This window comes from Leuciscus leuciscus (assembly GCF_965113295.1).
Source record: "Leuciscus leuciscus genome assembly, chromosome: 11".
Taxonomy (NCBI): Eukaryota; Metazoa; Chordata; class Actinopteri; order Cypriniformes; family Leuciscidae; genus Leuciscus; species Leuciscus leuciscus.
The window spans coordinates 21,725,763-21,752,191 of NC_138735.1; the positions used below are offsets into that span (position 1 = coordinate 21,725,763).

The 26,429-nt window shown below is 39.9% G+C and overlaps 1 protein-coding gene across 2 annotated transcripts in view; it reads left to right on the forward strand.

Annotated features, from left to right (window-relative positions):
• The window catches only part of pola1 (polymerase (DNA directed), alpha 1), a 61,124-nt gene extending 36,408 nt beyond the window's left edge, over positions 1–24,716 (forward strand). For both annotated transcript variants that reach the window (XM_082183236.1, XM_082183237.1), the window contains exons 35-37: positions 4,337–4,453; positions 8,188–8,284; positions 23,769–24,716. In XM_082183236.1, coding sequence (XP_082039362.1) covers positions 4,337–4,453; positions 8,188–8,284; positions 23,769–23,911 — 357 coding nt within the window. In that variant the 3' untranslated portion in view covers positions 23,912–24,716. The remainder of the gene's footprint in view (positions 1–4,336; positions 4,454–8,187; positions 8,285–23,768) is intronic.
• The last annotated feature ends 1,713 nt before the right edge of the window (positions 24,717–26,429 follow it).

Genomic DNA, 26,429 nt, shown 5'->3' on the forward strand with positions numbered 1-26,429 from the left:
TGTCACGTCACATTTACAAGCGACAAAACGGTGTTTGTTTATTATTTCAGATAAACGGTGTTAATCTGAGAGCTGAGAATTTGTTTCATATCAATAGTAACCTTCTCTGTCTTGTCTGGCGGTGTCCTGTTAGTGTCCTCTTTGCTTCGCGATTTTTCTCTGCTTGAGAAAATAGATGTGTGGTGTGAGAGCGTGTAAAAAGTGACAATTGCGTGAGTCTCAAGGTGAATTCAGGAGAGTTGGCAGCCCTGCTGATTTGGTTTGTAAATGTTTTTGGAGGGTGTGCTTGTGCTGCCGCAGTCTTCTTCATTTGCCATGTTGTTTGTGTATCTCTGACAAATTTAATTTTTAAACCTTTTGTGCCTTTTGTGAGGCTTAACAAAACACAGAATAGTATACGCACAATATCGGATTTGGATGGGTCTCGGTATCCGGCAAAGAATGGCAGTATTGGAGCCGATACCGATACTAAGTATAGGATCGGCGCGTCCCTAGTCGTAGGAGGGAGGAGCCATGGTGGATGCCTGGGAGGAGGGACCAGGTATGCGGTCTCCTGCGACAGAGCCGATCGTGGTGGAGACCCAGACAGAGCCGAGGAGACACGGATCCAGGGTGACACCGCAGGTCTAGAGGGCTTTGGTGGAGCTGGTGGCTCTTGGGACCGAGGCAGAGGTGAGGACCCATAAGACTGCCCTGAAGCTGGAGCGACCGAGGACAACGGCTGAGCAGAACCAGGTTGACGACTGACCAGGGCGAAGACCGAGGGATGAGGGAGCCCACCGGAGCTGGTGGGATGACGGACCACGGTGGAGACGAGGGATCATGGAGCCAAGGCGGAACCGACAGTTCGGAGAACCAAGGTGGAATCCGGGGTTCGGTGGTTGTAGGCGGAGACAGGATCCTCAAGCCAAGATGGAGCTGGGGCCTGTTGCTGAGTGCCGACTCACACACCTGGTCAGATGCGTTATTGGGCTCTGGGGCGTGGTACGGCTCAGTTGGGCTCGCTGACGCGTTATCTCCGGCAGGCTCAGGCTGTGTCTGCAGTGGAATCTGGCTTTAGCTCCATCTGGTGGGCTGTGAAAACCATCGCAGAGCAAAGATGACACTGACAACACACTGACAGACAAGATGAAATTCAAATAAATATCATTGATTCTCTTTGTAATTTTGACAACGTTTTGATTCTATTTTGATTGTGACGGTTGTCTAACGGATTGTTGTAGTTGAAGCAGCACGTGAACTGATAATCACTTCCTCTTTACTACTAGTTACAGCACGAAATAAACATGAATGAACATCCGAGGGTATATTAAAAAGAAACCGTACAACTTGCTGAGATTAATCATGTCTCGTGTAACTTCTTAATCAGTGTTTCAATGGCGGAATAAACAGATCATGGTCAATAGACCCTTTAATTAGCCTTGGCTACCCTATGTATAAATCTCTAATTCCGCCACTACTGCACCACTGCTGCTCTGAGACACTGAAAACACCAGATCATGAGCTGCTCACGTGTAAAGGAACATACTGCGATTCACTCTGAAACAAGCAGTGGATATATTTATTTAATTAAATTGCACTAGCCATATTGCGATTTCAGTTTTATTCAGATCAAGTGTACATCCATATGGACTGGAACATCTTAGAGACTTGGGGCTGGGCCGGTAAGCAACGCCATAGTAATGCCCCATAATACCATAGCAATCACATGACAATGCGCTAAAAACATTTAGATGCCTTTGCAGCTGCATAGGCACACCCTGACAACCACCCTAGCAAAGTGTCATCGCACATTTTGCATCATTTTCTTTGGAAACTGTAAAAAATCTAGTTTGCTTTCCGGCATCAGGTGTTAAAGCAGTTGCACGAGTTGCATTTCACATTCAAAATGGTTTAGAAACAACACATCTTCTTACAAACCTGACACAGAAATGAAACCTTAAGTGCTAAGCTCTGATTGTAGTCAGAGGTGAACTGAAATACTCTGGGTGAAACCGCTGTAGAAAAAGACATACAGGTATAGATGCGACGGTGGAATTGTGAAATGGAGAAAGAGAGAAAGAAAGGAGGAGAGCGAGAACGTTTTTCCGGTAGCTTGCACTGATCTGTGGGCCCCAGTCTTTGCCCAGTGTTTGGTTAAATTATGTGGAACTCATTTGACGGCTGCAGAAGTGGCTGTATTCGCAGTGTCAGGTATCGACTGGTATAATTATGCAATTATGAAGCTTTATCCTGCCTCTCTCTCTCACAGAGCGGGCTCTTAGTGTTTCAATTAGATGTTTTTTCTCTCTTTTGCTCCCTGATTTTCTTCTTTTTTCCCCCCCATCCTCCATTTCTTGGTTACAATGAAGATGCAAACAGAATCTGCCTATAAAATATTCTTAGAAAAAAACATAAATAACATATTCTTAGTAATAGAAATAAAAGATTCTTAGATTGTTCTAAGCATGCATAGGTCAGACACATGAAGGCCAGTTGTGATTTAGTGTAGTATAGGATGTACTATATATATGCGTGTACATTTGCATACATGTATACATCATGGTCTCCACAAAATATGAAGCAACTGTTTTCAACAATGCTAATAATAAGAAATGTTTCTTGTGTGCACTGACACTGATAACACTGTTTCACCACCACTGTGTTTTTATTCTTGTGCCCAAGGAGGAGGGAAAGAATCCTTCAGAAGTATGCACATGTGCAGTCCCAATGCCACCACAAACCTTTCTGAGGTCACAAATCGGGTGAAATGGCAAAAAGTCTCCATCCTACCCTTTTCCTTCAAATCAGACCACTGTACATAAAACAAAGTCTCAAATGGCTGTCCCTGCTGAATTTTGTGTCTGAAAACAATGACATACTTTTGTGTTTTTCAGTTGGCCTGTGTGTGTTCCTGTAGACGCAGTCTTTTGCTAAGCCCATGGGAACTGAACTGTTGGTTTAGTCTTGGGCCTCCAGAAGCACAAAAGATCCGTTATGGCAAACAGAGGGGTGATAACACCGGCGCTCCCTTCAAAATGAAAGCCAAACAGCTCACATATGTTCAGATTCAATTACACACTCTGGGTTCCCCTCAGCCCCAGGGCTTACTGCTAATTACCCAAATAACATCCGCACAAAACGCCACCCAGATGAGATTAATTCAGAAATTAAAACAACCTGTTGATTCGATAATACTTTGAGGTCTGAACAGTAACCCAGGTATTCCGAGCATGGTAACCAGGTATTACCGACGACACAGATGGGCTAGAGGAGATAGAGAAGACTCATCTCTAGATACAACAGGGGTGATAAGCTGAGTAGAACCATCCAGGGATGCTCATAGCTCAGAAAATGGAAGCAAATTAAACCACTTATAACTGTGTGTGATGGCATTTCCTTTTTTAGTTTTCTCATCTTCCTTTGGTCCTCATCCTTTACAATTTTCTTGTTAACTTTTAGTTTGTTTTTTTTATTTACAAAAGTTGTCAAAGTGGAATTTAAAAGTTTAATGGTTTTGAAATAATTCTCTTGTGCTCACAAAGGCTACATTTATTTGAAGAAAAATAGTAATATAATGAAATATTTTATTTTAATATTGTAAAAAAAAAAATTTCCCTGTGATGGCAAATCTGATTTTTTCAGCGGCCATTACTCAGTCTTCAGTGTCACATGATCCTTTAGAAATGATTCTAATATGTTGATTTGGTGCTTAAAAAAGAAAGAAAATCTCATTATCAATGTTGAAAACGTGTTGCTTAATTTTAATTTTAATTTTTTTTGTTGCAGAAACTTTTTTTTTTATCAGAATTCTGCATTTGAGTCCTTTGTAACATTATAAATGTATTTGCTGTCATTTATGATGAATTTCATGCATCCTTGGTGAATAAAAGTATTTATTTATTTCCCTCCAAAAGAAATCTTAACCTTTTAGAGTAGAAGAGTATATCTTATTTTATTTTTTATATGTAATATGTTTTTTATTTTAACCTATTTTACCAGACCCTATTTTCCTGTCTCTGAAGGAGGCTGAAAAAGAGAGAGAAAGAGGGTGATGGTGATAACAGTCTATAGTAAGGAGGTGGTGGTAATTCTTCAGGGACAGGTGCTCCTCTGATACTAGGGGTTTATTTAGTGCTCCATCATTAGCAGGGCATTACCCATATTACCCCCTGGCCCCTGCTCTAATAACAGGGGCAGGAAAGGCAGTGTTAGCGGGGGGCAGCTGCATCTGCTGCAGGCTGAGGCCTCTCACTGCCCCACCACAGGCAAAAGCACCAGCGCCCCAACTCCTGGGGGCCGCAGTAGCTCTCTGCCAATCAGCTTTTTAAATTGTTTTCTTTCTCTCTATACACAGGGTTGGCTGCTGTGTGAGGATCAGGCCTGCCGGAACCGAACCCGCCGGCTGCCCATTGCGTTCTCGAGGTCTGGACCGATTTGTCCAGCCTGTCTCAGATCCACGCTGAGGCCTGAGGTACTGCACACACATACAGAATCAGTCATTTTGTCCAGATGGTGGTGCTGTGGAGCCTGTGAATGTTCTCCCTGCCTCTGCCCAGGCTTTTTTTCCCTGTCCGTGTAGCTTTTTCCATCCATCCCATCACCCGTATTTCTAACCATTACATATTACCTGACCCGTCTTACCCATATGACATTATGCATTTGCTTCCTGCCTCAACAAGCTACTATCCAGCCTCCAGATGGACTTGGCCTTGGACTCATTGCAAAAAGATGTGGGGTGTATGTGGGGTGTTTTGCTCTTACTTCATCTTGTGATCACTTCAAGAGCATCTTTGCCTGGTTCAAAGACACAGTTTGGGATGTCCCTTCCAAAAATTAGTGTCTATCTTTGTCCCTGTCCATCTTCTTTATCAATTTCATCCAGTACAGACACATCTCTCCCCCCCAATTCTGTCCTCCTTCTCGTGCTTTATTTCTGCGTCTAGTTCTGTGGCGACAGGTTGAAACCCAAAAGGACAATTTCTCTTGTCACCATAGCCACTTAGCTTTCCTCCGCTCTGCCTGGTGAGATGGCAGTTTAAACTGCTGGCTGAATAAAACATTAACTTCCTCACCCCTCTACCATCCCTCTGTCGTTCTGGGCTTTACAGCTCGGCTGACAGCAATGCGTCTCCTCTGGTGTCTCCACGGACACAGAGACATTGACTACCATTGTATCCAGATTAAATGGATGCGTAATAGGCACCCTCGGCTGATTGGCCGGTAATTTGAAGGAGTTGTACACAGGTGCAATTTATAATATTTTCAGTAAATTAAATTTTTTTCCCCCGCGCTCTCTTTTTCTTTGCACTGGCTCTCTCTCTCTCCGTTTTTCTTTTTCAGCTGCTTTCCCCTCGCTCAGATCTCTCCAACCACCCCCACCCGCTGTCTCTCTCTCTCTCTCCCTCTCCATTTTATTGATGTACGTTCAGGCACCCATTAGGGCTTCCTTTTTTCCCTCTAGTGGAAATTGCAGCATGTTAATTTTCACACAAATTACAGCAATAGCAGGTATCTCTATTTGATACATTATAACAGGAGCAATCAGGGATAATTGAGTGCCTTTCAGATGGTAACCGGCGCATTCACTTCAATTCAAAGCCAGTCCATTTATCGTCTAATCGCTCTTTAAACACTGAATTTCTGGGAACAAAAATTCTTGTCATAATTTTGCTTAAGTGTATTTGGAAATCACAGTCCTTTGAGCAAGGATAATTGAAATCAAATCCCTTTCACGGGAGCTGACATTTCTACATTTCCCCCCAATTGAAATTAATTTCAAAAATTGAGCATGAATATCTTCAAATAGCAGGCAATTATACCTTTCAATGGGGAGAAATTATGTGCACAAAAAGTGGAGACATCAACTGGCGCTTCAGTTAAATGTCTTTGTTTCCCACTGTGTTTGCCTTGTAAAGATTTACATATATTGACTCGTTATGAAACCTTGTGATGCCGATCGCCTTCCTTTTCCAGCTCAGCCCGTTAAAATTAACTCAGATTGGAGCTTTTTTTGTTAAGCCTCATTAAAACTGTTTGGAGATTTTTCTTTTTTCCTGTCCTCTCTTTTGCAGCTGCACAGATCTGTGCGAATTGAAAGTAGCCAATTTCTCTGCTGCTCTGCTCAGCGGACATTATACTCCCTTTACATATAAGCAACGTGATCGTAAGCAGCTAAATCATTTCAATTCCCTGTCTTTAAATGATCCCCCATCATAAGTGTGGCCAATGATCTTCTTTGAGTGTCTTTAAACGTAACTACTTAATTTTTACACCCCTTTGGTCATAGTATAAGGCCTCACTCTTGACACCTTTTCTCTGTTCCCCTCCATTCAGCTCTTCCGGCAGGTTGTGTTTGGGCTGTAGCAAAGGTTTGGTGGTACGGCACTGGCTGCCACGTCTCTATCAAGAAGGGGGGATGAGGCGGGGGTCTCAGGAGAGAGGCAATTTCACAGCTGGTTTGCTCCCCAGTCACTCGGGCCGAAAATGCTGCAGATTTGTGGAGAAAATTGAAATGGTGTCAGTACAGGAACAAAGCATTGAGCAGAGCAAAGCTGCATAAGGGAGGGGCCTCTGTTTGCGGGGTGGGGTGGGGTGGGGTGGGGGTTAAATTCAATAACGTTTGACGGCGCCTTGGTCACACCCCTTTTGACACCTGTCAGCACAGCTGTGAGGCTCGTCCTGGCCCTGCTTCGCATGTCCATCCACTTATTTCTTGGACTGCGGTTTTAGTCCACGATCTCCTTCGCTGAGCGGAGTGCATTCGCGTGCACATGGTGACCTGTCTCTGATTATAGGAGCTCCATTATGGCCGCATTGCTGCATCGACAGGCACTGCTGTTGACCAGCCAGTGCATTATGGGTCAACAGCTGCTGGGCTCATCGGAAGCTGTAGAGGGCAATTAAAAGCCGTTGTGCTGAAGAGAGAGCCCTTGCTAAACTCCTCCGGCATCCACATTGCTCTGATTCTATGGTGACACAGAAAGACTGTGACCCAATAACAGCAATTAACATAAAAGTATAATGGCTAATCAAATTGACAGCAACAGTTGTTCATCAGATCCACACACGCTGCCTTATCAAAACAAACTATTATGAAAGAGGTAATTTCAGAGCTGAACGTCTCTCTCTCTGTCTGTCTCTCTCTCTGTCTCTCTCTCTCTCTCTCCCTCTCTCTCTCCCTCCCCAATGTCTTTTATTCTCTCGCTCGACCTGCGCGCCTCTGGCAGTTAGACACATGGCTAACGGTAATTACAGCCGAATTTACAAACCAAACACCGTTTCCTGCTTTTGTCAGGAGAGAAGATGGGGAGTATGCTGGCTGTTTTCAGCCAATCAGACAGTTTCACAGGTTCTGTGACTCCAAACTCTGGGTTTGACTGAGCGTGTGTGTTTGTCTTTGTCTGTGACAGTGGAGAATATATGACAAACACTACCTGTCTCCACAGCTGTAATTAACACAGGTGATTCTCCAGCTTTCCCTGATTGAGTCGTACCAATCTCATTACGCTTCAGCCTTTCATTTTCCCTGGGACAATAACACATAGTACTAAACTACATCAGTATGATTTTACCTAATTGGTTCTCTCTTTTTTTTATGTATTGAATATGCAAAGGAATAATCAGCTACTGCAGTGTCAGTAAAGAATTGGTAAAGAGCTTTAAAAATGTTAAAGTGATAGTTGTACTTTATTTTAATTTTTTTATTATAATTTTTTTTAAGCAGTTCTTGAATGAGACAGTAAGACTTTGTCCCAGTTTTTTTTGTGCCAAAACTGTGGCTGGCTTGCATGGGGGTATTGAATTTAGTCTGTTCTATCAATATTGTTACATTTATTTTATTGTAGCATTGGTTTGTAATTCTTGTGACATCAGTACAATGAAATTTGTTCTTGTTGGAAGTCTGCAAGAAATCAGCTAGGAACCTGAGGAAATGGCTGAATGCAGTTAAATGTTCCCTATGTTATACCTGTAGTAATGATATCACAGAGTTTAACAGATCAGTTTGTCTGGAACCAGGTGGCGAAAGCCATTGGTTTTGGCCTTCATTTAGTCTGGTGCCTTGACCAGCTTCAGACAAACCTTGTTAATCTTGTTTTCGTTTTCAGTTTTCAGCATAACCTGGGAGTTTTCTCTTTATGTCATCACCCTATATGTTGTGATAACTGATTTAATCTGTGTTTTGTCTTTTTTTCTTCTCATTTTTAGTATTCAGAGAAAGCCCTCTACAACCAACTGAGCTTCTACAGATACATCTTTGACTGGGAATATGCCATCAACAAGGTCCTGTCGGCTGAGGATAAATGTAAGACTTCGCATTAACATCAGCTATTACTAATTAGCCTGAAAATTCACTCCCAAACATTACCTATAAGCGCTCGTCCGGCACATATTTCTGGCTCAACGTGCACTTACGCGCACACACACCTCACAGCGGCTGGAGGCGGTCACTAGGTTGGGTTAAGAATCCTCAGCTCCTCAAGTCGACAGCCGTAATTCAGGCGACGGATTCAATCACCGAATGGCGCGGTGCGGAATGCAAAGCGGTCCAATCAGTTGGAAGGAAGAGGGGAGTGAGTGAGAGAGAGAGCCTCCTCTCATCCCGTAGACCTTCGGTAATAGCGCTGGCTATGTTGATTGAAAACAGTTTTTAGATTTTGGAAAATGATAGGGCGAGTAATTGGAGAGAAGGCTAAAGGATAGCCCTTCATAAATAATGGGACATGGAGCATATGTTTTCAACAGGCCGTTGGAGGATCCAGACCGCTCACGGCCGCTGCTAGCCGAGCCGTGGCTACTTACCCACAATCCTTTTTGATTGATGTCACTTGATTAAAAAGGACCTCTTGGAATAGACTTATACATTTATTTATTTATTTTTACATGTGCCGATGAGGTTCCGAGGCGGGCGCGAGAGCCGTAGATAAATATAATGTGTAATCAATAGATGACCACTCAGAATGTGAAGCAGGCCGAGGAGAGTGTGTATCGGGGGGCGGGGGCCTAACATGATTATAGACTTGGCTTCTTCGCGAAATTTTATTTCTTTACTTTTTCTCGACTTGTTTCTGTGAGTAATTGTGGCCAATCTGTGGCATTCTGTCAGCCACACTGCCCATCACTGCAGCCGGGGCTCTAATTCCTGAAGGAGTGATTTTAACCCTCTAGTCCTGATTTTCACCAGGCGGAATGAGAGGTGACGTTACTACTCCTGTCCTCCTCCTCCTCTTTTTTTTCCTTCACAATTGTTCTCAGAAACCATTTGTTTATTCCATTTATTATTTGGAATTTTTGGTTTCTAGTTGTATTTAGTGTAGCAGATTAAAGGATCTTATTTATTATGCTATAACATGTCACATGTATGTGCAGCTCCACCACATACACATATATTGTGGGATTAGGGGAGGACATCACACACGGCTTTGAAGTATAGCCTTGGAATGGTTATCTCCCCTCTCACCATAATACTACACATTACTGTATTATAGACCACAGGGTTTACAGGGGTCTAGGGGTGAAATTACAGGGCTGCATGGTTTGTACTTCCCTTTACCTGGTCCAGTTTCTTATTTAGACCCTGGGATGTAACTCTGAGACAGTAAATTCAGAACCCCTATAATGGCAGTGTATTTTCTTACTGTAGGTTTAGCTACAACAAGCTAGGTGGAAAGTTCATGATGAAGCTACGCCAGTAATGCTAGTAGGGTTGTAACGGTATGCGATTTTGGACGGAATGATAACCATGATAACCAAAACTTCACAGTATACAGTATTAAACAATCAATTATTATTAGTGTCATCAGTTAAAATGACCTTTGAATGAAAACAGAATACTTTATTATAACAAACTTGAAACCATTTGTTTTGTTTATTCAGATTTCAGTAATCAAAAACATGTCTGATCAGTTAAATTAAATAATTAATTATGGATTAGATTAATTTATTCTTATTAATAATTTATAAAAAAATTAAGAATAATAGAGTACTATAAATGTATTACATGTCTGTACCTGAATACACAACAGTTAGACCTTACTTCATTTTGTAACTTTGTTATACTGTATTTATCTATGCTTGTAATTAGTGTATTTGATCTTAACACCCCTATACATATATACAGTATATCAAAATAAACACACTACCGCACAAAATTTTAGGGTCAGTATGTTTTGTTTGTTGTTGAAAGAAATTAAAACTTTTATTCTTTAAGGATGCATTAAAACGATCAAAAGTGACAGTTAAGAATGTTACAATGTTACCAAAAAAAGTTGAGAGTGTTACAAAATGCAATTTCAAATAAATGTGCTTTTAAACTTTAAATTCATCAAAAAACAAAACTTTAAAAAAATCACGGTTTCCACAAAAATATTGAGCAGCTGTTTTTAATATTAATGATAATGAGAAATGGTTTTTGTGACTGAAGACTGGAGTATTGATGCTGAAAATGCAGCCTTTGCCATCACAGGAATAAATTCGATTTTAAAATGTATTCAAATAGAAAACTTATTTAAAAAATTTACTATTTTTTATCTAATAAATACAGCCTTGGTGAGCATAAGAGACGTCTTTCAAAAATGTTTAAAAATCTTTCCTTCGGGGCAGCCGTAGTACTTTGTAAAAGAAAAAATCCTAAACGCTCAAAATAGCCATCAAAGATAAGAATCTTGGGCCCCGAGAGCCAAAGCAGTGATTTTCTAAGATTTTTTACCAAAAGAATTCTCCCAAATGGATATAAATATAAAAGGTTAGATCAGATGTTTATCAGGCTGTTTTTATGCATTTATTTATTTTTAACATGTAGACATCTACATGTATGGCACATAGAAGGCCTTGGGACTTAGAAAAGACACTGGGGGTGCAGGGTTTACCTGAAAAGTATGGGCCATTTTTATATTTTGCTCAAAGTAATAAAATCAATTATTCTGAAAAAATTATAACATTATTATGAAATGCTCTTAATATGCTGATTTATCATGCTAAATATGGAAAAAAAAACTAAACGTCTTAAAGTGTCCCATTATGCTATTTTAAAGTTTTCTAATGTTGTTTTGGAGTCTCCTACAACAGGTTTACATGCATCAAAGGTCAAAAAACTGTTTAATTTCCTCATAATATACATTTGCACATCATCACATTTTTCAATGATTCTCAAACGACTCGTCAAATGAATCAATCTCTCTAAATCCCTCCTTTCTGTGAGCTACTCTGCTCTGATTGGCCAGACAGCTCGAGTGCGTCGAAAACAAAAATGCCCATTGCCATAACAACGTCAGCTGTCCTGAGGCTTCTTACACCGTACAATAAACACAGTAACGAACAATGACGTCGATTTTACCATATCAATGCGAGCGCGAGTCCTATGATGAAACACTGGAAGAACTAGTTATTCAACCCGAACCTCCATCGCAAGGATGACTCAAGCAGGACGCTACTCAGTTTGAGGTACATTATGAGATGTTGCAACTGTAATTCCTCACCATCAGCATTAACAAGTGCATGTCCATCAACAAATCGATTATTTTACTTGTATTGATTTATTTACTGAGTATTTTTGTAATATATTGCAGTGAACATGTGGAAACTCAATAACAGTGCATGTATACAATGTTTACATTAGCCAAGCTCTAGCGTGAATGACTGGTGTAACATAAACGTTGGTAAAACAAATCTTGCTCCATGTTTAATCTTTCCTCAAAGTAGTGAGAATGACAGGCAATCTGCATTAATAGACACCGTTATAGGAAATAGTGGCCCACAAACTGATTAGCAGAAGTATTTAAGTAAGACAGTGATAATGTGAGTTAGCCAGTTAGCAGGAAACCTGCACAATATAAAACTCAAAACGAAGTATTTTTGAACACCATCTTTCAAGAGCAAACGGTTTGCGAATCCTGCATTGGACTCTGAGATTTGAGAAGCAGTCTTCAGTGAAATAAAGGGAACACAGCAAAAGTTTAGGATTATACTGCTGTGGTATCATGGTAAAGATTAATTTTAACCACCGATTCTTAACATGCTCGTCCTTGGGCAGTGAAAAAAAAAAAAAAAATGGCTTTACCTTCACATCGTAGAGCACAGCATCTTCTCGACGTTGCTATCCAGACCAGTATCCACAGGAATCAGCTGCCGGTTTGAGGTTCAAGTTTTCCCTGGTGTCTGCGCGCGCAATAGACCAATTATAGTTTTGTAAACATCCGGGATGCGCGCGCATCGTGGTTGCAGAAAGACCCGTTTAACAGATGATAATTACACAGATACGGATAAGAATAATACTAATAGCTCGATTTAAAAAAAAATTTTATGTATATTTGAGTTTATATTTAGTTTTCGGAATGTTTTCCGCGTATGTTTTTTACCACTTTTGGTCCCGACATGCGCAGAAGAACCTGTGTGATGTAGGGTGATAATTCCCCTATAAGTTGGCGGGCAGTATGCTAATGTTTCGTCTTGACGTCACAACGAAACCGCTTATGACTCATTTGAAAAACAATTAATTCGATTGACTCAGAGTCGACTCTTACTTTTGAAAGACAATAACTTTATATACGGTGCACTTTCAGATTTAAAACTTTGCAGGATGTATTCTTTCACTTAGAGCTATGTTACACACTACAAGAAAGGTCATTTTCAAAAATCCATAATAGGGGCCCTTTAAGGTGCCACACGTTAACTTAGTTGTCACAAACCTGGTCTAGTTAAAGCTGCAGTCCATAACTTTTGGCACTCTAGCGGTTAATAAACAACTGCATGCGTCTTGTGGAAGAACATTGTAGCTGGAGATACTTCTCTGTTTATGTATATGACAAGTCTGCAACTTTAAACGGTCAGAGTCATCTGTATGACAGATAAAAATAATTGTATTTGCTGCATTCTTGTTTTCTACAACATTTTAGCAAAAGTAATTATTTTTCTGCTCACCGTGATTCTGCTACTGTTTGAATAACCACGTCATCTGCAGCTCGTAATACGGCGCTTAACGTCTTTATCGGGAGAAAGCAACACGCATGGAGCAGAAAGGGATTGAATGAGGCGCATTTGGCTCTAGATAAAAATATTAGAGGATGTTGCACCGAAAGATCATTAGCATAACCTTGAGCGCTTGTGGTGTGAACCGCTCCGTTGTTGTGACGTGCAACTAAATTTAAACTGTAGAAACAGTAAAATGGCGCAATTATGTACCGCTATTTGAATACCACTGCTTTATACAATATAGATTGTTTCAAAGCAGCTTTAGAGTGGTTAACAGGAAAATAATGATTCGTTGATGCAAAAAGAGTTTAGTCAAACAGATTAAAAGCAGGTTAGTAATGCTGGTCACACCTGAGGCATAACATTGAATGGTCAAATTGTAAAATTAAAATAACCATAACATACAATAAACCACTCAAGGGCTTGGAAAGGTGTGTTTGTAGATCTTTGTTGAAGCTTGTAACACTCCACAACCAAAGTGTGTTTTCTTCGATGCATTTACACCGATTACCAGAGCACAGCAAACAAAGGTAGAGGGTTGAGCTGTGGTCTGCCGCTGTTGACTGCGATGGAAATGCTTGGAAGCGATAGTGGAATAAAGTACAGTTCAGAAAACTTTTAGCTGCCCTCTTCACACACACACACACACACGCACGCCTTCTCGTAATTTACCAACCACCTCCTCCTCACACCATGAGACATTTAGTGTCGTATCTGCCAGATTTTCTGTCTGTCTCTGATGACGGAGGAATTGCTTTTAAAGTGGGCATTATGCCAGACCAGCAGCACAATAGAAAAACCAATCTTCCCCCTATTCTGTCTGCTCCGCTGTTATTGTGGAGCTTTAGATAACTGGAGACGCACGTTGCTGGTAGATTGAGCAAGAGAGAGCTGTTTCTGCTGGACTCCAAGGCTGGAGGTTAGAAGTCTCCAGCTGTCTTCGGCCACGGTCGCTGGAAGCATTGTGAACAATGAGAAGGGCTGAATGAACCTTTTTGGTCAGTCTGGGAAGTTAAGCCCAAAGAGGTGTTAAAATTACATGCTGCCTTGATGGAGTTTGTTAGGACAGACTGCAGTGTTTTGTCTTTGCCAGGGGTGGTGCTGTGGTTTGGGTCTGGTGGGATGTATTGCAGGGCTGTGATGGAGGAGGGCCGTGGTGAATTCATCCCTCTGTTGCTTGATGGTGAAATTGCTGGTCAGTGCTTTATCCATTTGCAGTCTTTTCCTCACTAGATTACCTGATTCCTTCAGAGAGGAAAGACTGATGGAAATTGGCGTCCCAACCCCCATCACACAAATACACACTCGTACACACTCTCTCACTTACTTACACACACACACACACACACACACACACACACACACACACACACACACACACACACACACACACACACACACACACACACACACACACACACACACACACACACACACACACACAGACACACAGACACACAGACACAGAGAGCAAGGTAAAGGAAAGAGAGTGCTTCCTCTCGAGTATCTATATCCTAGGAAATCAGTAGAGAATGCCCATTCCTCTGCCCCTGACCTGTCCCTTTGCCACAACCCACAATGTCAGATTCACTCCACTGGACACACTCTGACCCCTCCAGCTAATTGTTTTCATCTCAGTAATGTTTAAAGTTTGGTTGTTAATAGATCACTAATCTAAATTTACTCTGTAGTTAATGCAATTACTCTAGCTTTTTTCTATTTATATAGTTTAATCAGTTTTTAATGCGTCTTAAAAAATTTTTATTTTATATGATTATATATATATTTTTATTTTATTTCTACTTGGATATTTGTATTATTTTAGATATTTATAATTGTAATCTTTTATTTGATTTTAAAAATATTTTGTGTTGCTGCAGTGGATTTCTAAGTCGTTGTTATATATATATGTGTGTGTGTATTCAGACCCCCTTAAATTTTTCACTCTTTGTTATATTGCTGCCATTTGCTAAAATCATTTAAGTTCTTTTTTTTTTTTCTCATTGTACACACAGCACCCCATATTGACAGAAAAACACAGAATTGTTGACATTTTTGCACATTTATTAAAAAAGAAAAACTGAAATATCACATGGTCCTAAGTATTCAGACCCTTTGCTCAGTATTTAGTAGAAGCACCCTTTTGATCTAATACAGCCATGAGTCTTTTTGGGAAAGATGCAACAAGTTTTTCACACCTGGATTTGGGTATCCTCTGCCATTCCTCTTTGCAGATCCTCTCCGGTTCTGTCAGGTTGGATGGTAAACGTTGGTGGACAGCCATTTTCAGGTCTCTCCAGAGATGCTCAATTGGGTTCAAGTCAGGGCTCTGGCTGGGCCATTCAAGAACAGACACGGAGTTGTTGTGAAGTCTTTATTTTAGCTGTGTGCTTAGGGTCATTGTCTTGTTGGAAAGTGAACCTTCGGCCCAGTCTGAGGTCCAGAGCACTCTGGAGAAGGTTTTTGTCCAGGATATCCCTGTACTTGGCCGCATTCATCTTTCCCTCGATTGCAACCAGTCGTCCTGTCCCTGCAGCTGAAAAACACCCCCCACAGCATGATGCTGCCACCACCATGCTTCACTGTTGAGACTGTATTGGACAGGTGATGAGCAGTGCCTGGTTTTCTCCACACATACCGCTTAGAATTAAGGCCAAAAAGTTCTATCTTGGTCTCATCAGACTAGAGAATCTTATTTATCACCATCTTGGAGTCCTTTAGGTGTGCTTTCATGTGTCTTGCACTGAGGAGAGGCTTCCGTCGGGCCACTCTGCCATAAAGCCCCGACTGGTGGATGGCTGCAGTGATGGTTGACTTACTACAACTTTCTCCCATCTCCCGACTGCATCTCTGGAGCTCAGCCACAGTGATCTTTGGGTTCTTTTTTACCTCTCTCACCAAGGCTCTTCTCCCCCGATAGCTCAGTTTGGCCGGACGGCCAGCTCTAGGAAGGGTTCTGGTCGTCCCAAACGTCTTCCATTTAAGGATTATGGAGGCCACTGTGCTCTTAGGAACCTTAAGTGCAGCAGAAATGTTTTGTAACCTTGGCCAGATCTGTACCTTGCCACAATTCTGTCTCTGAGCTCTTCAGGCAGTTCCTTTGAGCTCATGATTCTCATTAGCTCTGACATGCACTGTGAGCTGTAAGGTCTTATATAGACAGGTGTGTGGCTTTCCAAATCAAGTCCAATTAGTGTACATATATAAATAAATACACTATATATATATATATATATATATATATATATATATATATATATATATATATATATATATATATATATATATATATATATATATATATATATATATATATATAAATAAATACAAATTACAGAGTTAACGCATGCAATTCATTTTTCTGATTAATGCATTAAAAATATTTAACGCAATTAATGCGTTAAATATCATTTCAAAGACAGCTCGATCATGCAGGTTTGCACTGCACAACATCAGGAAGGTCAGGCCTTTCCTAACTGAGCATGCAACACAACTTCTCGTCCAGGCCCTGGTCATTACTAGGCTTGATTACTGCAATGCTCTTCTGGCTGGACTTCCATCATGTGCAACTAAACCTCTACAAATGATTCAGAACGCTGCAGCTCATCTTGTCTTCAACGAGCCCAAGAGGGCCACGTCACTCCTTTGTTCATCTCACTGCACTGGCTACCTCTCTCTGCTCGCATCAAGTTCAAGGCATTGACGCTTGCTTACAGATCTGTCACAGGCTCAGCTCCCTCCTACTTTCACTCACTCCTACAAGTCTACATCCCTACCAGAAGCCTTCGATCGGTCAACGAGCGACGTCTCGTGGTTCCATCACAGAGAGCCAAAAAATCACTTTCCAGAACATTCTCATTCACAGTTCCATGCTGGTGGAATGATCTCCCCACCCGCATCCGGATTGCAGAATCCATGATAACATTCAAAAAAGAGCTGAAAACTCTTCTCTTCCGTGAGCACTTACTGTACGTTCACTCCGCCGCCGACTTGAGCTTCCAAAGTTACCGGAAGTCATTCATTTTCAATGGAAGCTGGCTTCTCTCAGCTGCAAGGAGCGTCAAATCCATCGGCGTCGCGTTTTGAGCGTCAATCAGAAAGTTGAAAGTAGCTAAACTTTATGCTAATGAGCTATGACGCAGTTCAGCGGCAAAACGGCAGAAACCAATCAGAAGACGTCCTTCGCGCTGGCTGATTCCGGAGAAACATACGATGTAAACTTTCGTTCCTACCAAAACATTAGTTCCGAGAAAATGGAGGAGAAGCTGATCATCGCCGTTGCTGGGTTTCTTATCATTATCGGATTAATTGTACAGTTAAACCATAGAGTTAAAGTTTATCATTTGCATGTGTTTTTAAGTCCTGTCAGTTTAACACGGCGCGCTTGACAGGGCATATATAAGAACGAGGAGAGAGAGCGAGAGCGAGCGAGCCCGCGAGCCCGCCCCGGCCGCGCGCGCGCGCACTCACTATTAATGACAATAATAATAGCTAATTATTATTTTTTCCCGACCAAATGTGACCAAAACGGTTATAAAAATGCTGTCATTATAACATTTCACGGTGTGACATAGACTTCAGAGCGGCCAAAGCGTCAACAAGCTTCCCCGTACTTTTTGACAAGCGTCCTTGACAGGGCGGCCAGAGCTTCTTTGCAGCTCAAGTCGGTGGCGGTGTGAACGTACAGTTAACCTCATAAAAAAAAAAATATATATATATATTTTCCTGTAAATTCTCGCTTATCGGGCTTATGCTACTCTGAATAATGCCTGAACTTCGTATTTTGAGCACTTCTTGCGTTGTTTTTGCCTCTTCACGATGACTTGCTTAATTTAGTCCCAATTTGTAAGTCGCTTTGGACAAAAGCGTCTGCTAAATGACTAAATGTAAATGTAATGCAGCATCCGTTTTTTTCCCAGCCATTCTTTGGCTAGCGGTACAATGTGATCACGTTCTTATTCATGCAAATGCTTTTAAACCATTCAAGCGCAATAAAAGTACTACTGGTACTGGTGCGCATCTGTGAAACTCCTATCTGTGCGCGCACACACTCGTGCGCACAGAAAGCCACTGCAGATAGCGCTTGAACGGACAAAAACACAAAATGTTGCCTGTTTTGATGAGTATCTTCTTAAATTAGTTAAATGAAGTCTTAAATGAACATAAAGGGTTGTGAGAAAATGGGATGTGCACTGTATAAAAAATTATATGATCAATAAGTAATGACAACATATGTTTTTACATTGCTTTCACTCCTTAAAATAGGTTAAGCAATTTCCAACTCTTTTTTTAAAGTTATACAAGATTCAACTAATTTAAGTCAGAGTTTAATGTAATTTAAGTTGAAATTACTTAAACATTCAAGTTATTATACTTAAAAATTTAAGGCAGCACCTTTTTTTTTTATAGTGTGTCAGATCTGCGTCAGGTGTTAAAGTGACAGCAGCCTATTAAACCTGCTGCTGTTTGTCATTAAGGATAATCGAAGAACAAAAGAAAAAGAAAAAATCACTGCTCTTGACTGGATAACATTTGTAGATTTAATAAGTGTTCATCTATATTTAATTTATAATTTATGTACTGAAGTATGTGACGCATTTGATAACTTTATTCAATTTTAAGTTCACTTAAATTAAAAGTTATATTTTTTAAAGCTTAATAAATGTTCAAATAGATAGCTTTTAATTATACTGTAATGCTGAATGTCTATAATAAATGGCTAAAATTGAGTGAAAAAATCTATTTCATAGAGACTTCAATAGCAGTATTGGTATACTTTTTTTTTTAAATGATTGATAGCACTAATACAATTTATATATATGTATGTATGTGTGTATGTGTATATATATATGTATGTATGTGTGTATGTGTATATGTATGTGTATATATATATATATATATATATACACATGCATATATATATATATATATATATATATATGCATGTGTGTATATATATATATATGTGTGTGTGTGTGTGTGTGTGTGTGTGTATATATATATATATGTGTGTATATGTGTATATATACATACATACATATACATATATATATACATACATACATACATACATACATACATACATATACACATATATATATATATATATATATATATATATATATATATATATATACATACACACATACATACATATATATATATATATATATATACACACACACACACACACACACACATACACATATATACATACACACACACAGAGATACACATACATACATATATATATATATATATATATATATATGTATGTATGTGTATCTCTGTGTGTGTGTATGTATATATGTGTATGTGTGTGTGTATATATATATATATATATATATATATATATTAGGGGTGTAACGATACGCGTATTCGTATCGAACCGTTCGGTACGAGGCTTTCGGTTCGGTTTTCGGTACGCATTACGTACCGAACGGTTCGTTGGACCATTTTTTCTGCCGACCAAAATTTAGTTATTTCAAATGAAGGCGCGTCGCGGGTGGCAAGCTCGCTCATAGAGGCTGGCGCGACCACAACATCAACTGGCAAATGCAATGTAAGGAACGAAACTGAGCTACTCTTATTGTGTTTGTGTGGACCGTTTATCAGTTTTGACCTATGCGCGAGCCTGATCAAGCAACACCACACAGCGCTAAGAGATCCAGACCAGTAAAGAAAGCATTTGAATTTCAAATGCTTTTTGAATTCACCACTGAAGTAATAACATCGCTGCGAGATCTAGTGAGAAACATGCACATTTCTCTGTTATTAACGGATCAAACAGCGCTGACGTGGAAACCAGGAAGAAACATCGTGCCATGAATGAACTGGCCGGTGTCCACAGATCAGCAACATTCACCGTGGAATGGATTTGCTGTAGTAACACTAACTGCAAGGTATGGAAGTTTGTCAGGAATAGTGGGCTATAATGCTTTCAAGTAACATTACGTCGGTTTTATTTTGACATTATGAATTCAATTGCTACCCTCAAATGTTAATCTGAACTAAAATAAACCTTTGTTTATAACTAGCCTGCTACTACAATATTACATTTCATTTTATCCAAGGAGCTGTTTTGTTTTATATGCTCATAAGAAGAGTCAAGTATAGCTCCATTATTGCTCAGTAAAAAAAGCAACAACAAAAAAAATTTATAAAAAAATCATACTTTATGATGTTAGTTTCATTAAATAAAATAATAATAAAAAAAGAATTAATTCAAGGAAATTTCTCTGCCATTTATTTATTTTTGCTGTATGGAAAACGTACCGTACCGAACCGTGACACAAGTGTATCGAATCGAACCGAACCGTGAATTTTGTGAACCGTTACACCCCTAATATGTATATATGTATGTGTGTGTGTGTGTGTGTGTATATATATATATATATATATATATATATATATATATACTGCTGCTACATAAACTCAATCGTTTAATTTTATATCATAAAATAGTAGTAAAAAGTATTGCTATGGTGGTATTGATAATATTGCTAGTAGATTTTTTTTTTTTTATACTAGTTGAACCTTTGCCATGCAAAAACTGCTAATGAAACTTTATTTTTAAACATCCTGTCTCAGTTTGAATTAAATGTTTTTTTTTTTGGTGTGTGTTCTCCCCAAGCATTTTTGTGTGTATTCCATTGAGACACCTGGGCTTCTGCTCATATTCAGAATAGCCTTTAGAAATCACACAGAATAAAACGGTTGGGATGTCAAATTTGATAAATGCCTTAAATAAATTTACATTTACATTTAAGACTAATAAATTTTAGTAATAAACTAATAAACTTTAGTAATAAACTAATAATAAAAAAATTATAAACATTTAAGACTAATAAATAAAGAAGAATAAATTTAAGACTTATGTATTAAATGTAATTTATTTTTATGATTTTAATAGATTAAATTAATTAATAATTAATAATTCAGATTTAATTCATTAACAGCCCTTTAGGGCACCTTCTATTTTGGGCTAATTCTACTGGAACATACATCTACAGACCCAGTGGAGTCTCTGGTCTTCTGACAGTAAAAATGAACATTTGACTCCCATGATCCTCCTGTCCAACCGCCTTCACCGACATTCTTAGTGGCTCCGCCAGTGGATTATATCACACGCATGCATTGTGTCTGCACGCAGCATGCGTGGGGTGCTTTTTCTTTGTGTATATCGGCGCGTACGCGTGTGAGAAATGAGACATTTAGAGTCTGATCTACATGTAAACCACAGTCCTCTGCCTGATTGCAGCTACTGAGTTAAATGTGGAGGCAATTTCATGCACGGCAGGAGTCCTTCCATAATAAAACAGTTTTTTCTGCGGTTTCAAAAAAATTAGATATCCCATATCAATGACTTCCAAATCATGTTGAACTCTGATTTCATTCTTTTCATGAAGAGCAATTCATAACGTCTTTTAGGCAAGCCCTTTTGCTCCCGCCGTTCCATTTCCTCCTCTCTCTCTCCCGCTCTCAACATCCGTCGCTCTCTGTATCTCTTACTCTTTCTAATTCGCTCTCCCTCTCTGCCTTGTCTCCTCTTAAGTGTGGGCAGTGTGATTATGTTCAGGCAGTAATGTAATTTCACTGCATTGATAAAATAGAAATTGTCCTTTATCTGTGTACTGATAGTGCTCAATTTGCAGGCGAGCTCCTCGGCAACCTCTTCAGGGCACGACGCGTGTGCCCTCCCCCATCCCTCCTCCCCCACGCTCTGCCTGCCTTGAGCTGCTGGAAATCCGCGGGTGCGATTGTCAAATCAATTATTCATTCTGTGCAATTACACTCGCACAAAGAACTTTTCTCTGCTCGGAATGATGATTAAATTAAAAGCTATTCCAGCTGCCTGATAACATCTAATAGAATATTCATAAGCAGCCCAAATGGAATGTATGATCCCCATTAACTTCATCATGCTCACTTAATTACATGCTTGTTATTGTATTTACACCTTGTTAGAGCACATGGAAGCTGATACACTCTCTTTCTCTCTCTCTCTCTCTCTCTCTCTCTCTCTCTCTCTCTCTCTCTCTCTCTCTCTCTCTCTCTCTCTCTCTCTCTCTCTCTCTCTCTCTCTCTCTCTCTCTCTCTCTCTCTCTCTCTCTCTCTCTCTCTCTCTCTCTCTCTCTCTCTCTCTCTCTCTCCCTCTCCCCAGACTATCTTCTCCGTCCTGTCGCACCCGCCTTCTTTCTTTTTTTTCCGCTCTGTATTCCCCTCTTTCTTTTGCTGTCTGCTCACCTCTTTTTCTCACGTCTTCCCTCACTATCTCTTCACATCTTTTCTCCCTCTTAAAAATGCTATTTATTTTAAATGCGACCCCTGCCGGGCCGGGAGGGAACGCGAGGTCTCTGACAACCTCTGTGGCTTTTAGGTTTCTTTTATAAATTCTGCACACAGTGATTGAGGGAAAAGAATGAAGAAGAGGGAAAGAGAAAAAAATTATTTTCTCCCACCTTTCAAAAATGATGACATGATTGCTTTCCCTTGATCATGCATCATCATCTTTCTCCAGCCCCCCTTTTTTTCTTTCTTTCCTCTGGTAAATAGTCCCCCTCTCCCTATTCTATGTGCCAGCATTCTGTTTTCTTTCACCATCTCTTTCTTCTGCTGGAGGTAAAAATGCACAAGTGATAATGGTAACTGGCTCTGCAGATGGTGCGTTTGGAATACTATTCCCCTTTTTTGATGTTCAGGTTTGGCCATTTTCTGCGATTGACCTTTCTCAACTCTGTAACTGTTTCTCTTGCACCTGCTAATGGAAATGGACCATCAGCACCAGTTGGGTGCTCAACAACATTTAGGGGCACAGATTCAATCGTCTTTCAAGCATAAACATGAATTTCAGTCCGAGCATTTAAATATTCTCAAGGAACATTCATGTAAATGTTCTTCTTGGCTGGATCTCCTCTTCTCAAAGCAAAGACTTGCTTTTAACAAAAGTCTTTGGTTAAAGGCTTTTGATTTAGTCTGTAATTCTCATTCAGTCCTGCTATCCTGCCGGTGACTCCTCTATCGTCTCTATGGTATTGAAGGCCCTCCTGATGGGATAAATGACCTTGGATATCGACCCGATTGCATGACCCCGTGGACCCCTGGCAGAAGAGTCTATTTAGCTTCTGCAGACACCTAGCCCCTCTCGCCAGCGCTCTACCCTCAAACTGTCTGGATTGCTGGTTCCTTATCGATTCTCAAAGACTTTCATTTGAAATGATACTTGATAGACCTCTCGAAGCACATGTCCGTGAGCATAGTTCGATATTATGACTGATATTTTTCTTTTCGAATCAGTTTTGACTCGGTATGGATCCACTCCAACCCTGTCTGCTGCTGGGTTTTTTTTTTTTTTTTTTTTTAATGGCACGCAGGTGGGAGAAAATAAAAATCTGGTTAAAATATATTTGTGACCAAATGTATGTTTGGGGACGTGTCACACTTGTAGTGATTAATATTTTTACTTTCGAAAGACTGGCTGTACAATACCATGCTAACCATGCAAACTTTAACCATGACCTCATAAAAACACAATTGGAGCTTAAGATATAATATGATTATTAATATTATTAATCTTGTTTATTATTATTATAAATATTACAAATATATTTATTCATTTATTTTTCTATTAATAATTTTCCATCATTTATGAGCATTTTTATACAGTATAAATGGATGTTTATGCATTGAAAATATATAGATGGCTTTATATTTTAGGGAAGGGGTCCTTTGTGAGGGGATCATGATATTTGGGGCTCCCTGGCATCAAAAAGTTTGAACAGTCTGGTGATTTTTAATGTATTGTTTGGTTCTCTTCTCAGCGAGATTCAAGACTGGCTGGAAAGGAGAAATGGAAGTGTACAAAATGCTGAAGGATGTAACCGACAACCTCCTCGCCACCAGCGGATACTCTGAGGTCAACCTCGCCAAACTTTTCCAGGCCTTTATATCCCTCAAGCACTGACCAACTGTCCCAAAGCAGTCCTGGGGAATCAGATATGGCATAATATTTATGCCTTTCTGCCCACCAACAGAAGCCGTACAATGTTATATTTTCATTTTAATTCCTGTCTGCTGTAAATACACCTTGTGATTTTGTGATCTATTCTATTTTCTAGCTCACTTGCTTTACATTTGTAATCCCTGACAGAGTTTTTGTGGCTGACGTCTTAGGCGTGAATTAAGGTCAAAGGTGACGATCTCAGAGTCAATCTGCATGTAATCACCAAACCTTTCCATGTTTGAGCACCTGTCTCTCACTCTAATCTGTGTTCTTGTATCCCATCCAATTTAGCCTTTGTCCAGGTCTAATCGATGATGAATCTGTGGTAAAATGGCCATGATAAGGGGCTAAAGACACTCTCAACACAACCCAGCCCCCCACTCCCCCGTTAGCACCACACACAGGGTTTTTAGAGATAACAATCAGGGGTAATGACAGGCAAGTTCATTGGGGGGGGGGGGGGGCTTGTAGCGGTTTGAAGGGGTCTTAGTTCAGTAATGACTTCTCTACCACCCCCTTCATCTTTAACAGCACAGCAATTAGCCAATGATACAGAGGTAGCCAGTGATTTCTGGAGTTTCGAACAATTGAACTCATGTTTGAACTGCTCTCAGCTGGTATGTTGTGAATTTATTGGATCGCATCGTTCGGTCTGCGCCTGGTAGCTTATGTTGTATGTTTTGAATGTTCATTGCCTATGAATATGTCTTAGGATTCTTAATTGTTTTTGATATGGAAGCACCAATAAAAGCATTTCTTAACACTTTCACATTTCCCTTTTTTCCATCTCTTTGATTATTTTATTTCACTATGCTGCAGGGAGTGATGACATTTACACATTTGAAGAGGGCCAGTTAACTTCTCCAAATGGAAGGCTTCATTTTCAAGACCTGGAGAATGGCAAGCCAAGAGTGTGTGAAAGCGAGATTAGTCCACTTAAATCGAGTCGGTTTTAAGAATGTGGTGCTTCACTCGCTCATTCCATGTGTTTATAATGACAGTTAGACGATGTCTTAAACCATTTCATCAGATGTCAATTTCCATAAATGCCATGCTTGAAAAAATCGCCTTAAACGGCTGCGACTAATGGCACCGACCTTGGAGAGTGCAGCAACACTTAAGAGCTACTTTCTGTCCCCAGCATGACAGACAGCATTGTAGGTCTTTGCTGCCAATGTATTAAACATATATAGGCCTATATATACATTTAGCTTAATGTGTGAGCCAAGCTTGGAATTATACTTAACAGATGCAGGTAGTTCCTGAACGTTATGTCGCACTTTTACAAGATTAAGTCATCATATGAATCTGGGGCTTTCAACAGGACATTCCTTTAACCGTAAACGTGCTTTTGTCGTGCCCGCGGAGGCTGTTTTCAAACTGGGCCACTCAATGCAGACGAGGCTTTGCATTAATTTACCCCACTAAGCTAATAAGAATGATTCGTTTTTGTTATGCTAAGCTTTATTGCCTGTCTTTTTGACCAGAATGGTGGTGTTGAGCAAAGCGGTGGACAAGGTTCTCTTTGATGAGGGAATTAGTGCCCTATTCTTTCTCTATTATTCATGGCATCGCGGAATATGTAAGTACCCGTGGGTGTCAAAAGGAAAGCCGGCCCTATTGCAAAGTGCTCCTCTTGTTTCTCTGAATAGCAGGCTATGAGATGATAAACCGCTTAATACACTGGACTAATTGGATGAGGGTAAAAGAGACGAAGGAATTAAGGCAAACCAAAAGGGGACAGGGTTCCAGTGGCCCGCCATTCAGCCCTTTTCACCGTGATTTCTTACTCTACTGCTCCAATAGGAAACGAGAGGCTCATCAAAGCGCCTTTAGTGCTTTCACCTACCCCCGGTGTCTCGAGCTGTCGGGATGGAAAAGCGTGATTATTCGCTGGTTGTTGAAGCGCAGCCCAGTGAGCTAAAATCAAGGGAATGCATGTGGAATTTTACCATGCATTTATGAACTGTCAGTGTATACTTAATTTGAAATGCTGTAGTTTGTACTGTATATTGGTGGGTCTTTCCACACACTCAAAAAAATGCTTTTGTGTTCCTTTTTAACAAGTAAACTATGACTTAAAAAGTTACCATTTTTAACACACACAAAAATCCAGCTTTTTTTCTCCATCAGGATGCTTTTTGCCCAGTCTCCAGTTGTTTCTCCAACTTCTTGTTTAGCTAATATGGACAATTTATTTTTTGTGGGCAAATTATTTATTCTCTTTTTTTTTGTGGACATTTTATTAAAGAGACTTAAGATTGTGTCAACCCTGTTACCATCATAAGGGTTATTAAAATGCTGCACAATTCCATTAACTAAAAAAATATGCCATAATGAACTTTGAAAAGACAAGAGTTTGTCAGTACAACACAGTCTTAAATATGGAACCCTATACATTATTAAACTGGATATTTGTAGAAATATCAAAATTATCATTTTTCTTATAAAATCATTGTCTACAATTATTAACCCTGTT